At 41.7% G+C, this 16,929-nt stretch overlaps 2 protein-coding genes across 2 annotated transcripts; one reads left to right on the forward strand and one right to left on the reverse strand.

The window, feature by feature from the left end:
• Nucleotides 1-240: 240 nt before the first annotated feature.
• On the reverse strand, nucleotides 241-4,968 carry LOC134668587 (tryptophan--tRNA ligase, mitochondrial). Its single transcript, XM_063526027.1, has 7 exons — nucleotides 4,785-4,968; nucleotides 4,341-4,517; nucleotides 3,024-3,173; nucleotides 1,874-2,108; nucleotides 1,361-1,512; nucleotides 931-1,056; nucleotides 241-512 (listed from the first exon to the last, which is right to left on the reverse strand). Exons 1-7 carry the CDS (start codon nucleotides 4,875-4,877, stop codon nucleotides 288-290), a joined length of 1,158 nt encoding a protein of 385 aa, XP_063382097.1. The 5' UTR covers nucleotides 4,878-4,968; the 3' UTR covers nucleotides 241-287.
• Nucleotides 4,969-6,275: 1,307 nt separating this feature from the next.
• LOC134668588 (reticulon-4-interacting protein 1, mitochondrial) lies at nucleotides 6,276-15,160 on the forward strand. Its single transcript, XM_063526028.1, has 7 exons — nucleotides 6,276-6,614; nucleotides 8,055-8,266; nucleotides 9,206-9,397; nucleotides 9,769-9,878; nucleotides 10,615-10,800; nucleotides 11,863-11,935; nucleotides 12,386-15,160. Exons 1-7 carry the CDS (start codon nucleotides 6,353-6,355, stop codon nucleotides 12,497-12,499), a joined length of 1,149 nt encoding a protein of 382 aa, XP_063382098.1. The 5' UTR covers nucleotides 6,276-6,352; the 3' UTR covers nucleotides 12,500-15,160.
• The last annotated feature ends 1,769 nt before the right edge of the window (nucleotides 15,161-16,929 follow it).

A 16,929-nucleotide genomic window follows, 5' to 3' on the forward strand; every position in this document is an offset into this window, starting at 1 on the left:
GTGGTCTAACTCTATTCACTTTCCTATAGAGCTATTAGTATGGCGCATTGGCGACATGGGTACTTAAGTTGGGTTGAGGTATTTTACTGTAGGTGCCTATCAAAATACCTATATGTTTTTACCTATCCCTATAATATTATAAAAACCCAAACAACATTTGAACAAATCATTATTTTATCACAAATAAAATAATTTAAAACTTTAAAACCTATCAATCTTTATTTACAATCGGATGTCGTAACAAAATAATCCACTTAAATTAACAATTAAATAGTGTTGAGCTAAGTCTACTCGGCGGCGGCGGCGGCGTCAAGCAAGGTGTGAGGCGGCAACGCCGGCGCGATTAATCCGACGCGCGCGGCCACGTCGGCGTAGGTCTCGTCGGCGCGCCGCCGCGCCGCGTCGGCGCCGCGGTCTAAGATGTCGCGCACTAGGCGCGGTCGTTCTCGTAGTTCTAAATACCGTGCGCGCACTGGCCGGAGCTCCTTAGCTAGCGCGTCGGCTACCACGCCCTAGTAAATGAGAAAACGTCATTTTAATTTAATGCCTTAAAAAAATTTAGATTCGTCTTTAAAGTCCGACGTGAAATTGTAGAAAATTATTGCGGGCGCCACTTCCTACTGTCACATTTTGACGTAAAATGGTACCAATTTAGAATGGACATTTTTCAGTTTCATTTTATTTCTACTATTTTATGTCGCACTACATGTACAGTCAACTGTAAAAATATAAGTATAGCCAACTTATTCAAAAATGTGTCATAGTTCTTAATTCGCTCACATAAGAGCTACGGGACATATTTTTGAGATGATTAGTGCACCCATATTTTTACAGCTGACTGTACCACATGCTATACAATCTGTTTATGATTAGTTTTTTAATGATTGATTTTTACTTCAAACCGAGTACGAGATCAATTTAAATAAGTACCTTGTATTGCGCCGTCGTGAGTCCTTTTGCCGCCTCTACCGCTTCGTCAGTTGTCATGCCCGTTGACAAGCAGTGTAGTTGCACAAGATTCGACACGCCCAGCCGGTTTTCCGGATCAAACGTCACCTGTAAGAATTACCTTTGGTTACTTCAACAGACTTCAACAGCGTTCCGAAAGTTTTTAAAATCATCGAAACTTCAATTACCTAACTCAAATAAAAACCCAAAAAAATCCCAGAGGTTATAGCATGCCCATAAAAACATAGGTTCGAACTAGTACGGTCATATTTTTGAATATCATTCGGGTTAAAGTTTCCAGTAAACTCTATAACGACCTCTGTTGTATCTATTTCTAGACAGTTATTTTTTTAAATTACGAAGCTACTTTCGCATTGACGTTATGCATTATTTTTATCTGTAGGCTACTTACCTCCGGAGTGAAATCAGTGATGGCTTTTCTAAGCTTGAGCGCGATGGCGGCATCATCATCTGTCAGCAATATTCGTGATTTGCCCTCGGGGTCCGATTTGGACATTTTCTTGGCCGGATCGCGAAGGTTGCGGATGCGGTCGCTGCCGTCATCTAACATACAGGATGATCATTTGTTATATCGTAGATAACGAGGAATGAAAAATAGATGGATCATTAATCATCAACGCATTCACCAATAGTTGTAATTGCAAAACAGTCAAGCCGTTTCAGTCAGCAGTAAAAAAGCGGCTTTAAAAACTCAAATATAAAATTTTAATTATGTGTGTTTTCAATTCTGCTGCTGTTCCGATCACACTTCACGTTACATGATACACCGTCACGTCAGTTAAGATATGTCGCCGTAGATTAGGACTGTTGTATTACAATACCCCAGCTGCGGCTCCTAAAACTGTCAATGGCAATTTCAATTTTTAATTTCCTTTCGGTCGGGGCCGAGGTTAGTTTAGTCCACCTGGCAATAAAGCAGCGGGCGTAGGAAACGCGGGTCCGTAGCGGTGCGCGAACTGGCGCGCCAGCGCCGACGCCACCTGCAGGTGCTGCAGCTGGTCCGCGCCCACGGGCACGTGCGTGGCGCGGTACACCAGCACGTCGGCCGCCTGCAGCACGGGGTACAGGAGGAGCCCGAGCGGCACGTCGCGGAGCTTCGCTGACTTCTCGCGGAATTGTGGCAGCGCTTGTAAACGCGCCTGTAACGGTCGAACAAAATTAACTTAATAAATAATCAATATTCAACATGTTTTATAATCACTGTTTAACACGAGGTATCATTAGATTCGTTTCAGTTGTAATCATAGAGTTCAATAAATTATTGAAAAGCCTTACCACATTCAGGGTTTTTTTTAATTTCAAGTTCAAAAAGTCCACCAATGGCACAGAATAATTAATAGTACTACCGTAAAGGAAACTTCCTACAAAAACGAAGTTTGACAGCGGTTCAGGGTCGAATCATGCTGTCCCTTTCTAATATATGGCACTATCCCTTTCGGCTATTCAGAGTTGTCAAAAATCAAGTGATTATCTTATCTGTGGTCATGCACGCAAAAGGAAGTCAAGTGGTGCCAACCCTAATAATTGCTCAGAGCAATGCTGAGCCGAGCGGAGCCGAGTTTGACCGAAGTCAGGAGTTCCGCACCCCTGCCAATGGTCAGTTTAGAGTGAATGTTGCTGTAGGTGCATGAAAGCGTAGGATAAATAGACTCCGTATGTCGAGGCACGGCGGACTGTACGAACGCCAGCGCCAAAGCTGCTTACTTCAGGGTTTAGAGCAGGGACAAACAGTTTGGAGACTTTGAATTGGAGACTTGCAAGTTTGGAGTTGGATAGATAGATAGAATACTCTTTATTGGCACAACTCAATAAAAGATACAGCTTTTGTTTATTTTTTGCTTTTGGATTTTTGTCCCCCCCCCCCCCCCCCAAATCTAGCGTCTTTCGAGCGTCGGCGTCTACAACTCTATGGCCGCTGCTCGACGCAACGTCGACGCAACCGCGCAGTGACGTCATTTTCCATAGCGCTGACCAGACGCCGACGCTCGAAAGACGCTAGATGTGGGTGGGCCCTTAATCTGACATGTAGTTATATGCATATATACTAGACTTACCATGGTGGCGAGACAGGCGAGAAGCCAGCAGAGCTCAGTGTGTCGTGGGACGGCGGATTGTACGAACAGCGCGCCGCGCTCAGGACACACGCCAGACGCCAACGCCAACGCCGCTAACTCCAGGGTGTCCTCACGCAGCGCATTCGCGTCCTGACAGCATTTAAAGGCTCATCTTCACTTTGGGCCAACGCCAACGCCAACGAGGGACGTAGCCATGCGGTAGAATGAGATAGCAATATCACTTGCTCCCTCTAACGCATAAATGCGTCCCTCGTTGGCGTTGGTGTTGGCCCAACGTGAAGAGGAGCCTTAAAATATCATCGAATACTCTTAAATCTCACAATCATTTTACTTAAACATATTTTTTTTCAATCACGTCGATCACGCCGTCGCTGGAAAACTTTGAGAAACGCCGCCGCCGAATCGCGTTTAAAGTGTGCATGACTAATTTGATAACAAATGCACATGAATTTGGTAGCATAAGGCACAAGTGACAAATGGAGTGCTAAAATAAAGATGCTAAAAGAAGAACTGTTTAAGTAATGGACTAATGGTATATTTTGATGGTATTTACAGTCACCGTGACCTTCATGGAACCAGAATAATATATTTAGAGCAGGACCTCTAGGGGCTTGCACAAATCACGCGAGGTTCGATAGAGGGAGGGGGGACACAAAAAAATCACGATAGATCACGTTGGGGGAGAGGGGGTATAAGGAAACCTCACGTGTATTTTTATACAGTGAACGAAACTAAGAAAAAAAAACCTACCACACGAAAAAAAAACGTACTTTTTCTCGGTTTCTTTAAACATAAATCTTCACTCTGCACTTTAAAACAGCGAGTCTATTCAACGAAAATAGAAAAATAAACAAGATTTTCTACAACTGCACCTCCCAATATCCCGCACATCTTTAATGTAATTTAAGTCTTTTTGTAACTAACAACTATGGATTAAACCGTCCAAAATAAATATTTTTTTAGTGCTTCTAGTAGCAGGGCTACCAAGTAATAGGGTATTTGACTGTATTTAAAATAAATTATTTCACACTATGCATGAAATAAAGCACCAGATAATTATTAGATAAACACAGATAGGAGTTATTTTTAAACACTAGTTCTATTTAATAAATCAGATAGAAATATAAAAAGTAGGTGAGTTGACCGTGACATCACGATGTAATTTTTAATATAAATTCCATATCATCAAATCATTTTGACATTTCTAAAAAAGTAACTGATTTGACTAGTAGGAAAATACCCTATTGCACTAGTATAAATAGTGTAATTGATTAATAAGATTGTAGGCATAGTTACATGTTGAGTGGTAAGTGAATGCAGGTCCGCCACAAACAGCGTGAGGTCTTCGCCGGACTGCTGAAGGCGCGCGCAGCGCCGCAGAGCTCCGAAGTAGTTGCCGACGTGAAGTGTGCCTGTCGGCTGCAGCCCTGACACCACGCGCCGCTCCCAGGGGCCGCCACTGTCTTTAGAACTCTGTAAATATCAGTCAATTTTTTTTAATTAGAGGAATGTTGGGCATTGTTTACTAAGAGATTTTGCAATTTGTAGTGTATATAATAATGGTACACAATCATAGAAAATATTAATTGATTGAGAAGTTTAGGTGTATTTAAAAAGGTACAATCCATTGTTACATTTTAATCTCAGCTCGCTCTTACCCCACGCTTGTACCCCAACTGAGTTATTTAGAAAGATAATAATGTATAGTTCCACTGAATGTCTTAGGCCCCCTAGACTAACCTTGCTGGAAACTGCCGCAACGCCACTCTGGTGTATCCCCCTGGAGGCTAAACACCGTTTACAATTCATGAAACTTCTCTTTAATAGCTCCATAGTCAATTGATTTGATTAATTTAAAACACAAGTTTTATTTAAATATTTATCATTTCTTTTCCTAATTCACTAGTGTAGAATACTCAAATCTCAAAAACTTGACATGTTGCTTACTTGATCCGAAACGTACTTCAATTCGGACCATGCAAACAGCTGATTGTCAATGCGACCAAAAAAGAGTTCGGAGACTAGGATTAATTTCAGACCGGTGCCATCATACCACGGAAATAAAATCAATACTTAAGCTTACTTACAACTACAAACCTAAACGCTTAAAATCACACAGTGAAGTCATTTAAACCTTTAATATATAGCTAAAGAAACTAACATATTTTCAAAGGAATACATCACTTTGGTTAATTAAAATTAAAGGTGGCGAAATATCCGATCGTCTGTGAAATTCTGTGAAAACGTCAAATACCGAAAAGTGCAAGGCCCCTACCTTTTCTGTTCTCTTTGACGGCGCAGCAACTAGTATCATTTCTCTCACCTCGCTCTTTTAAAATGCCATTTGTCAAAAAAGGACAACCATACTGTTGACAAGGTGAACTTCAAATCAAGTGTTGCCTTTTTTGATGCATCCAGGCTGTGTATGTGTGCCTAAAAACGTGTATGTTGCTCTTTTAGGGATGTCAAAAGTCGATTTTAATCATGTTATATATCGATAAATGCTACACAGTGGAACGAAATAGCAATTAATTGAAGCTTCAATATCTTTGTTAAACATATACATAATTGAAATGCTAATGAATAATAAATATATTAGAATATAATAAAATATTTCAATTATTGCGGAACACATATCTTAGTAGGTGTTTATGTATTTTAATTAAATATCTGAACTTTCCCTTGGTTCCCTGCTGGGGCGTGACGATAAAATTGTGATCTGATAACCACAATAAAGAATAAAAGCGTTTTTGTTCATTTTAAATATCGTCAAACCTTTGAAGTAAAATTAAAATTGTAAGAAATGTCGATAGTTTATCGATATGACTTTATCGACATGGCTACAGCAAGGTGGTGTTAAATTGTTAATCGTACACTAAACAAAAGTGGCAACAGTGACAGCTCGCTGAGACCCCGTCTATATATATTGTAAGTCTATGGAAAAGTGTCAAAACAAATCATCATTTCAATATTTTCAGTCGGTACGCAGTATAAGAAAAACAAGCAGACTTTTGTTAAAAGCACTTCGTTTTTCTTTATAGGTAAATATTCTAAGATTTAGTATTATCGTTAGAGAACTGGCCCTTACAGGAAGATTTTTCGATTAAGTATGTTTTGAGGTTAGAGTGCATAAAATTTTAGTAAACAGTTGATATAAGTTTGTATTATTGCCAAGCTTTTTTATTTCTACGTCGCAGAACCACTACATTTGTACGTATAAATATGAAAGCACTAATTAACACAATAATAAATTAGTGTGCTACTACGGGTCTAGCTCTAACTTGGACCTGTGAATCCTATCTCGTACTATGACTCCTAGTATACTTGTCTGTATCTATGGCACTTTACAAATCTTAAAGCAGGCGATGGCCGCACGAGCGGCAGCGGAGGCGCGCGCGGGTGCGGCGCGCATGGCGGCGTGGCGGGCTCATTCTTACGCCGCGGACGAGGCGGGCGCGGCCGCCGCGCTGCGCCTTGATGCGGCGCGCCGCCCCGTGCGCCGTGCGCCTGATGAACTGCTCGTGAGAGTGCATGCGTCTTCTATAAACCCTATTGATCTCGCCATGATCCGTGAGTACATAGTCTATTTCGGTCTATATAAAAATGTAGTAGAAATACTCACAGATATAATATATTCACATCTGTGCAGTGCCGGATTTACCACTAGGCTGAGTAGGCTGAAGCCTAGGGCGGCAGATTTTAGGGGGCGGCAAATTTGGGTCAAACAAATATTTTATACGCAGTTCAGATAGGGTAGACCAGAATTAATTTGTAAAATTTAAATAACAAGCATATTTTGTCGATTTTGCCGCCCTCTGTCATGTCAAGACCTTTTTGAAGTACGGAACCCTAAAAATGTACCTGCCATTTTCTCGAAAAAATTTCGCGCTCGCTACGCTCGCGTTTTCATTTAACTACCTACATTATTTGTCACACATCTGACTACATTGTAAATTTGGGATGGTCGTCGATTCTTGTATCTTCGTGGTATTATGAGTTCCGTTTTTTTCCTTTTGAAGTACGGAACCCTAAATATTTACCTACCTATTTTGTAGAAAAAAATTCGCGCTCGCTACGCTCGCGTTTTCCTTTTGCTACCTACATTTTATTGTGACCCATCTGACCATATTATAGAATGATAGCACAGAACCTGGTAGAAACGTCAGCGGTAATGTCCACGCTATCGGAGCAGCTTCCGTCTACTATACGGCTCATATGCGTCTACCGGATAAAAAGCTAGCGATCCATTTGTATAGCATAGTCTTTCGAGCAGACTCAATGCCAGACCCGACCGAACTCCTTAGTTATATCCAGTCTGACTGCCAATGCCTCACCTTGATGACCTTGATTCTCAATGGCCAAAACCCAGCGGTACCCACTGGTCACCGATCAGATCAGGCAAATATAAAGAGGTTGCATCGTCATTGAGTGACAAAAACGGCCCATATAAATCTGTATCTAGAATGTGACATTTGTGACGTCACCTTACATGCATTTTAATATGGCTATGGTGTGTTGTACTATAAAATTAAACGCCTCTGACAGGAAAGTACTTTAAAAAACCTATAAGCGAGGCGGATAGAGGCGGCAAAATCGGCACAGCCTACGGGCGGCAAATGTCTAAATCCGGCACTGCATCTGTGGAAATACTACATCACTTTGTTGTATGTTTAGCGCCGTATGCTGCGTACAACATCACATTTTTGGAAAGACCAAAGCAATATTTCACTAGAACGAGTAGAACATGAAGCTGTTATGCAGCATACTGAGTCAGAGACCAATTCCATGATGATGATGATGATGAAATCCTATTGTCCCTCATCAGGGACATAGGGCTCTCAGAAGGGATTTCCATTTTCGTGGTTCAGCGCAGCCTCCTCCGGCTCCGCCCAGCCACTATTCCAAACAGCAACTTAATTAAGTGTGTGGTTACTTACTAAAACGAAGTTGCGCGTCGCTACGTTAGCGGCCGCTAGGTCCATATTGGCCCTTACTCTAAGTTTTCCGCAGGGGGTTACGGCTCGCGCGTGTTTAACGCCTGGCGAGCACTTGAAGGAAGCGAAGGATTGGAGTTCCCGCTAACGCCGGGGCGTGACTTCGTGGGCACGGTGGTAGGCGCCGCGCCGGACGCCGCACTCGCCCCGGGGGCCCGCGTGTGGGGCGTGCTGCCGCCGCACAGAGTAGGGGCGCACGCGGAATACGTGCTCGCGAAAAGTTCTTGGGTGAGTAGGTATTTGCAACGCGTTAGTTGCACGGTAGCCTATACGCTTACATTAACCCTTTTCCAGGCCGCTTTAATCTACACGGTATTCCCAAAAAATCCAAATATATTCCAATTAATCCAGCTTTTATGATTAATTTGAAGACAAGTCACATTTACGGAAACTGCAATCTAATTTGAACCATAAATCGGAATGCGAAAGTTTAAATTTTATTGGTACGTATAAATCGTACTATGCCTGGAAAAGGATCTACAACGACTACAACACAGACATGATGTTTCATGGGTTGCAATTAAGCGTCCATAAAAACTGCTGATCATCAGGCGGACTTCATGCCTGTTAAAGATCGACATGGGACAATGTTTTGATGTTTGACATTAATGGTGTTTGTGACAAAAACAAGCTGAAACCACTTTCATATATACTTGTAACATATGATCTATGAGGTCTATAATAATAATATATAAAACGTCACCATCCCCCATGATGAGAATTTCGTGAAGGCCGAGAAGGACAAGTCCAGCAAGTACCTAGACTTAGCTCATGAGATTACCGCCATGTGGGATGTTGACTCGACGATCATTGTTCCGATAGTCGTATCAGCGAACGGTCTCATAGCGAAGAGTCTCGACCAACACCTAGAGAGACTCGCTGGGTGGTTGGATCAAGGGTCAGATGCAGAAGGCGGTAATTTTGGACACGGCGCGTATAGTACGTCGATTCCTCACTCTGCAGCTCTGACCACCGGCAGCTTGGGCCCTGCCCCGCTGCCGGCAGCACCCTAGTTTAGGTTTTTTATAATGTGTTTATATGCATTATTTATTGTTTTGTAAGTGTTTTTTTTATATTTTACTTTACTATTCATGTTATAAATGACCTAGCCTAAGAAGAAAAATAAATAAGTGAATATATAAAATATATAAAAATTGTTGTTGTCAGGTGAGCTCGGCACCAGAAAACCTAGACGACCTCCAAGCTGGCGGCGCTCTGTACGGAGCACTAACCGCATGCGCGGCGCTGCGGGTGGCGGGGTTGGCGCCCGGCGGGGAGGGGGGGAAGCGGGTGCTGGTGCTAGGGCTGGGCGGCGTCGGACACGCGGCCGTGCAGCTGCTAGTGAGAGACAGACATCATGTGAGTATTAACAGCAACACTCCTAATCATACCCCGGGTTTTCGGGGACCATTTGGTTACATGTGAAGAATGTCTCTCTTTGGTCGGTCCCTCATGTCTGAGGATCGCGGTCAGTATCAGGGTTGCATCTGGAGCGGATGATCTGTCTCCACTGGTTCCACAGAAAGCAGACGATGACGAGTCTTTAACTTGATCGGTCCAATCTTATTGGTGAACGACCGCGTGACCTTCTGCCTCGGTGTGTCCAATCACAATCAGTTTTTCCAAACTTTCGTCGCCTCTGCGCACTGTGTGTCCGAAATATGACAGGACAGTATGCGCCAGTGAAGAATGTACCAGAAATGTTTTTTTTAACTTATTCATACATTTAGGTGGTGGTGAGCTGTGCCAGCGAGCAAGCAGAAGCAGCGCGTGCGCTGGGGGCGGAGCCCCTCGACCGCCGCCAGGAGGATTATGCTGACCGTCTGCAACAGGCTGCCCCGTTAGTACTTATTAATATACATACTTAACTTTCCCGAATGAAGGTTGAGGGAGGCGATGGCTGAGATACGCGTCATACTCGTGAACGGGTGCTGTTTGTGGAGACTGGTCTGTTAAGCTAACACGAGCTATTATACTTAGTAACTTTTATTAATTAATTACAGTGAGACGCCTCATTCTGTTCTCGTATGTTTCTTTTCTTTTAATGAATGTATTAATTATACAGGATATTGACTCTTGGAGACCCTATACATCTCTAAGGATAACTTGATAAACTATATAATCTTATAGTTCTGACACCTAGAGACATTTACACCTCTAAATATTATAGATTTTTTGTGTGTGTTTTTTTATCTGTATTTTGTATGTAATTCGACATTAAGAGACCATATACATCTCTTAGTAATTGTAATACGTTAGATTGAATTGTTAGTTTTAATTTATAAAATTGTTGATGTTATTATTTTTGCTTTTATGTAAATTCAATGTTGACGTGTAAAAGTGCCCTTGTGGCCTATTTGCTGAATAAATGTTGATATTTGATATTTGATATTTGAATTACTTACATTTGTTTAACGTACCCGACGATAATGCCACTTTCCATGTAATTTTTTTTAAACCTTTTAATTATATCAGGAGACGTAAGTTGTACTTATTTATGTGAAAACTGATATCCTCTGTTTTTTATCTGCCTGTCTGTTTTCCCCAATAAAAAAAAATAAACTAAAATCTGGCAGATTCGACGTGGTAATAGACTGCGCAGGGCAGGGCGGCGCGGGCGCTGCGAAGCTCCCTTGTACGTTCGGCGCGTACGTTACACTGACGTCGCCTCTGCTGCGCAAAACGGACGCCAACGGGCTGCTACCAGGCACCGTAGCGGCTGCGGCTGACCTGATACAGCAGAATTTAGCCGTCAGAGATCCCACACAGGTATACTATACTAGCTCCCTTGTACGTTCGGCGCGTACGTCACATTGATGTCGCCGCTACTGCGCAGGATGGACGCCAACGGGCTGCTACCAGGCACCGTAGCGGCTGCGGCTGACCTGATACAGCAGAATTTAGCCGTCAGAGATCCCACACAGGTATACTATACTAGCTCCCTTGTACGTTCGGCGCGTACGTCACACTGACGTCGCCGCTACTGCGCAGGATGGACGCCAACGGGCTGCTACCAGGCACCGTGGCGGCTGCAGCTGACCTGATACAGCAGAACTTAGCCGTCAGAGATCCCACACAGGTATACTATACTAGCTCCCTTGTACGTTTGGTGCGTACGTCACACTGACGTCGCCGCTACTGCGCAGGACGGACGCCAACGGGCTGCTACCAGGCACCGTGGCGGCTGCAGCTGACCTGATACAGCAGAACTTAGCCGTCAGAGATCCCACACAGGTATACTATAATAGCTCCCTTGTACGTTCGGTGCGTACGTCACACTGACGTCGCCGCTACTGCGCCGGACGGACGCCAACGGGCTGCTACCGTGGCGGCTGCGGCTGACCTGATACAGCAGAACTTAGCCGTCAGAGATCCCACACAGGTATACTATACTAGCTGCCTTGTACGTTCGGCGCGTACGTCACACTGACGTCGCCTCTACTACACAGGCCGTCCTGCGCAGTGGAGCTAGACCACATCAAACATCGCAAATTGGCATAATTGACTAGACCGCAAAGAAAACCATGGTATTCGAAACTGATACCAATTAGCCCAAAAAACAAAACAACCCGACACAGAGAATTTCATTACCATTTAGATTTGAAAATTTCGTTGAGATTGGTTTGGATTTGGAGGAGGAAACCTCGATATTTTAGTTTTTTTACACTGGATTTTTCGTCTAAGCTGCAGTTGTCCTTATCCCACTAAACTTAGCCGCCCCGTCAGCCCCAGAGATGTTTATCTAAAATTCTCAGAGAAGCGGCTCTTGCCTTATCAATCTACTGTCGTCCTCAGAAAGCGCCTCTAGCGGCGTGCCTGCCGCGCGTGCGCTGGGCGTTCTTCTCGCCGCGCGCGGACGACATCGAATTGTTACGCCGCCGCGCCGAACGGGAACAGGTACTAATTTATTTATTTAATCTTTATTCATAACTATTTAATTACACAAACGGATCTACCGCGATATAATTTCATTGTTTTTACCTTTAATTCCGACGTTTCGACGTTCCGTCTTTCCGTGACCAACTCAGCTGAAACGTCGGAATTAAAGGTAAAAACAATGAAATTATATCGCGGTTGACCCGTTTGTGTAATTAAATATGTGTACAAAACGCGAGGGTTATTTAATCTTTATTGTACAAAATACAAAATAATGTCCAAATGGCAGACTTAATGCCTAAAGGCATTCTGTACCAGTGAACCATAGGGCTAAACAGAGAAAAGTAAGAGAATTTATCTTTCGATTTTTTATGAAAGGAGTTTTAGGAGCTTTTAAAAAATTATGTTTGTATACTATAATTTAAGTAAATGAGAAAAAAAAATAGAGATTAAAAATGTTTGTTCACACAGTTCTCTGTGGCCGTGGAGCAAGTATGGAGCTGGCGCGACGCAGGCGCGGCGTACGCGCGCGCGGCGCAGGGGCATGCGCGCGGCAAACTGCTGCTAGACTTTGCCGCGCCGTAACCGCTTCACGAGGCGGCACGGCATTTTCGCTGAACGGCCTGCGCCAGCATGCCTGCAATGACCAAGTGTGGCTATGTCATCTTAATGTCAAATGTCTACGCAAATATAGCGTTTATAGGGAACGTGCATTAAGTATAGGGGGCAGCACTAGAGCCGACTAAAGCGACACTGTGCGGATTAAATGGAACGTTAGCACTATTCTGTCAAACTATCACAACAGATGTTTCAAACGGATAAATACGAGAAAAAATGTTAAAACAATAAAATACGGCTTTCTTCCGATAAAAAGCGACCTCGAGCGTTGCCAGATTACCTTTGTCTTACTACAACTATGTACTGCTACTACTAACCTACTACTTTACCCTTACCCCTTTTACCCCTTACCCTTACCCTTTTTATTCTTTTTTAGGGTTCCGTACCCAAAGGGTAAAACGGGACCCTATTACTAAGACTTCGCTGTCCGTCCGTCCGTCCGTCCGTCTGTCACCAGGCTGTATCTCACGGTTCGTATCCACCAGACATATCTAGACAGTTGAAATTTTCACAGATGATGTATTTCTGTTGCCGCTATAACAACAAATACTAAAAACAGAATAAAATAAAGATGCTCCCATACAGCAAACGTGATTTTTGACCAAAGTTAAGCAACGTCGGGCGTGGTCAGTACTTGGATGGGTGACCGTTTTCTTTTTGCATTTTATCCTTTTTTTATTTTTTGCTTTATGGTACGGAACCCTTCGTGCGCGAGTCCGACTCGCACTTGCCCGGTTTTTTTACCCTTTTTTTACTTTAATACTAAAACGTAAAAGAAAAGGATGTGTATAGTTTTTTTTTTTACTGACATATTTGGTTTGGCCAACCTATATATTATTATACTCTTTGTTGTCAATGACAAATAGCGCGTGGTTCCGATTATGGCCACCAGGTGGCAGACTCTCCAACGCGCACGTTCCCTATAGTGACCCTTCCTCACTTTGTTTTGTTCAAATCAGTGCAAAGTTAGCTAAGGCTGGTATTCCACTTGTCCAATATATTTGTCCATTGTGTATTTGCGTCTCACATTTTGCTTAATGAGAGAGTGAGACGCAATGCACATTGGACAAATGGAATACCACCTAGACGGAATCTACTTGCACCAACTTGCAACACAGCTCGTGTTGTAAGTTGGTGTGAGAACGTAGGTATTCTGTGACGTCACTAATGATACCGTCTCTTTTTAATGAGTTATTTTATTATTTTAAAATGCGCAAATTTAATGCGCAGAAAGATGTCTGTTCTTGTTTTTTCAGTGTATTTGTTATTTTGTTTGAATTATTTATCCATAAGAAACAACACTACTGGAGAAAAGAATTGAAACTTGTTCAGCTTTAAAATACCTACAGTTAGCGTCGGTTGCACCAAACTGTTACGAACGTTAAAGAGTTCGCTAAATTTTTATGTATGGAAAGTTTCATAGTAAAGGCGCGGGGCGCGCCGGCTGACGATGATCAGTCTGTCAAATGTGGTTGGTGCAACTGGCACTTATAGGGTCGGTTGCACCAAACCGTTCGTATCGTTAAAGAGTTCGCTAAATTTTTATGTATGGAAAGTTTCATAGTAAAGCATCGGGGCGCGCCGGCTGACGTTGATCAGTCTGTCAAATGTGGTTGGTGCAACTGGCCCTTAGCACCAGTTGCACCATCCACACTTGACAGACTGATCAATGGCAATCAGCTATATATTATGAAACTTCCCATACAATAAAATTTAGCGAACACTTTAACAGTGACAGACTGTTTGGTGCAACTGGCCCTTAGTCGTGTTATCCTGTAGCCGCCCAGAGGCCTATAAAAAGGTCTCCCGTTCCATTCTGATATGAATCAGTATTTTGACAATTCAAAATTGCATTTGTCTTGGCAAGTTTTGACGTGTGGCCCGGCTAGAGGATATACCTAAATAAGGAAGACTTTAACGTGGTTAAGTAGATTTATTTTTAAATTTTCAATTAAAAAACTAAAATAAAAACCGGGTAGATACTTGTATGTATCGTGAAATGAAATTATTTTTTCTACCCTCCCTTTGTTGTATTTTCTTCAACAATACTAACATTTACATTAAAGCAAGTGACATTTGATGAAGTGGAACTGCTGATGATGACCAGAACGGAACTCCTCAACGGCAAGTTTTTTACCTCTAGGAGCTTAATTATTGTAACCTTTAAACCAGCAATTCTTGTTTATTTATTTATATGTAGGTATATTTATTTTTATATATATTACTGGGATCTCGGAATCAGCTCTAACGATTTCGGTGAAATTTGCTATTTCAGGGGCGATAAACCGATCTAGCTAGGTCTTATCTCTGGGAAAATGTAAATTTATGAGTTTTCATATGTCTTCCGAGTAAAGCTCGGTCTCCCAGATTTTTTAATTGTTATGAGATGCACTATAGTGTCTATAGTTGCTGTACCTACTTAAATAATTTATATGGCATTTCAAACTGTTTTGTGCATGAAATCGGTTTTTTCCATTATTATTACAAATATAAAATGTTTATTTCAAGCAATATGGCCCATAAAAGGTTTAAAACATAAAATAAAATATTAAAATTAAAATACATAGGTAGGTACTTATTTAATTTAAAATAAAATATTACTAAAAGTTAATTAACTTATGGGAAAAATGTCGGAAAGATAATTAAGAAATAAATAAAATATTAATACTATTATATTATTAAAGATTATTTATCTCTTCTGTGTTTGTGTTTACGAGTAAAGTATATACCTATTTCTTATTCATATTAGGTACTTATGATTATGATTGTGTTATTCTACAGGGAACTGACAACTATAAATTTGTAAACAATAAAAAAAGAAAATTTTAATACGTTAAAGTACTGAACCCTCGGTGGGCGAGTCCGACTCGCACTTCGTCAGTTTCTATGTTTGTTCTGTATTCTGTTTTAGAGCAGTTTAAATAGTCCACACTATATTTAAGCATGTATGTAGGTATTTTTGTCAGTACTATTAATTCTCGGGTAGGGTGGTATTCCACCTATCCAATTTATTTGTCCAATATGTATTGCGTCATTTGCGTCTCAAATTTTTATTTAATGAGAGAGTGACACGCACTGACATTGGACAAATAAATTGGTACGTCCCACAAAATAAAAATAAAAACCGGGCAAGTGCGAGTCGGACTCGCGCACGAAGGGTTCCGTACCATAATGCAAAAAAGGCAAAAAAAAACGGTCACCCATCCAAGTACTGACCCCGCCCGACGTTGCTTAACTTCGGTCAAAAATCACGTTTGTTGTATGGGAGCCCCATTTAAATCTTTATTTTATTCTATTTTTAGTATTTGTTTTTAAAGCGGCAACAGAAATACATCATCTGTGAAAATTTCAACTGTCTAGCTATCACGGTTCGTGAGATACAGCCTGTGGCCTATTTTATAAAGCTACAAGTTACAATTTACAAGCGGAAGTCTCGTTCTAACACATAGGGTTAGAAAGAGACTTCCGCTTGTAAATTGTAACTTGTAGCTTTATAAAATGGGCCACTGGTGACAGACGGACGGACGGACGGACAGCGGAGTCTTAGTAATACTTAGGGTCCCGATTTTACCCTTTGGGTACGGAACCCTAAAAAGGAAAAATATATTAACATTTATAACTGTATTTATTCCGTTAGTACAGATTCTTTTACTGAATTTCTAATAATTTCAGCCGCGTGTAGTGCGCCTATTGACGCAGTTTAAGCTCGAGCATTATTTACAAGTCATAGACTAGACTACCACTTTCAGACTCCAAAACGCATTTGAAGCGATGAAGCGATTTCTTACAATAGAATCATACATTCACCAGTAGGTACACAAAATATAGTCAGACCGTAAAATGTCTGCAGCGATTTTGATAGCCCATGCAGTACAAGTGTCATTTTAAACGTCAAACTTCTATGAAAGTATGACGACACATGATACATAACACTTACACTGCGTTGGCTATCAAATTCGCTGCAGACTTTGTTTGGTGGTGGTATAGTTACCAGTTTTCGCCTTAAAATTAAAAGTTAGTTTTGGTTGGGACATGGAAGGTACTTACTTCAATTAGGTCGTTTCGTAAACGAAGACGCAAATGCAAGAGCGGGTCTTATATAAAAAAATGTATAGTAACGGCCCCAATTATGAGACATTTACAGTACTAGGTACCTACTTACCTGATATTTCTAGTGATTTTGAACGTTAAAAGTTGAATGTCCTACGTCCTACTTATTCGTCGTATATTATTCTCTACAATACAGTGGCGATGGCGTTAAGATCATTTTGAACCCCTCGCTCGTTTACTGCTGCTGACTGTGCAACATAAATAACATACTTAATTAACAAATCAAAATTAAGTTTTTTCTGTAATGATTTCCATTATTGGTGCCTCGTTATAGTCGTTTTAAACCA

Source organism: Cydia fagiglandana, chromosome 11 (genome assembly GCF_963556715.1).
Source record: "Cydia fagiglandana chromosome 11, ilCydFagi1.1, whole genome shotgun sequence".
In the NCBI taxonomy this organism is placed as follows: domain Eukaryota; kingdom Metazoa; phylum Arthropoda; class Insecta; order Lepidoptera; family Tortricidae; genus Cydia; species Cydia fagiglandana.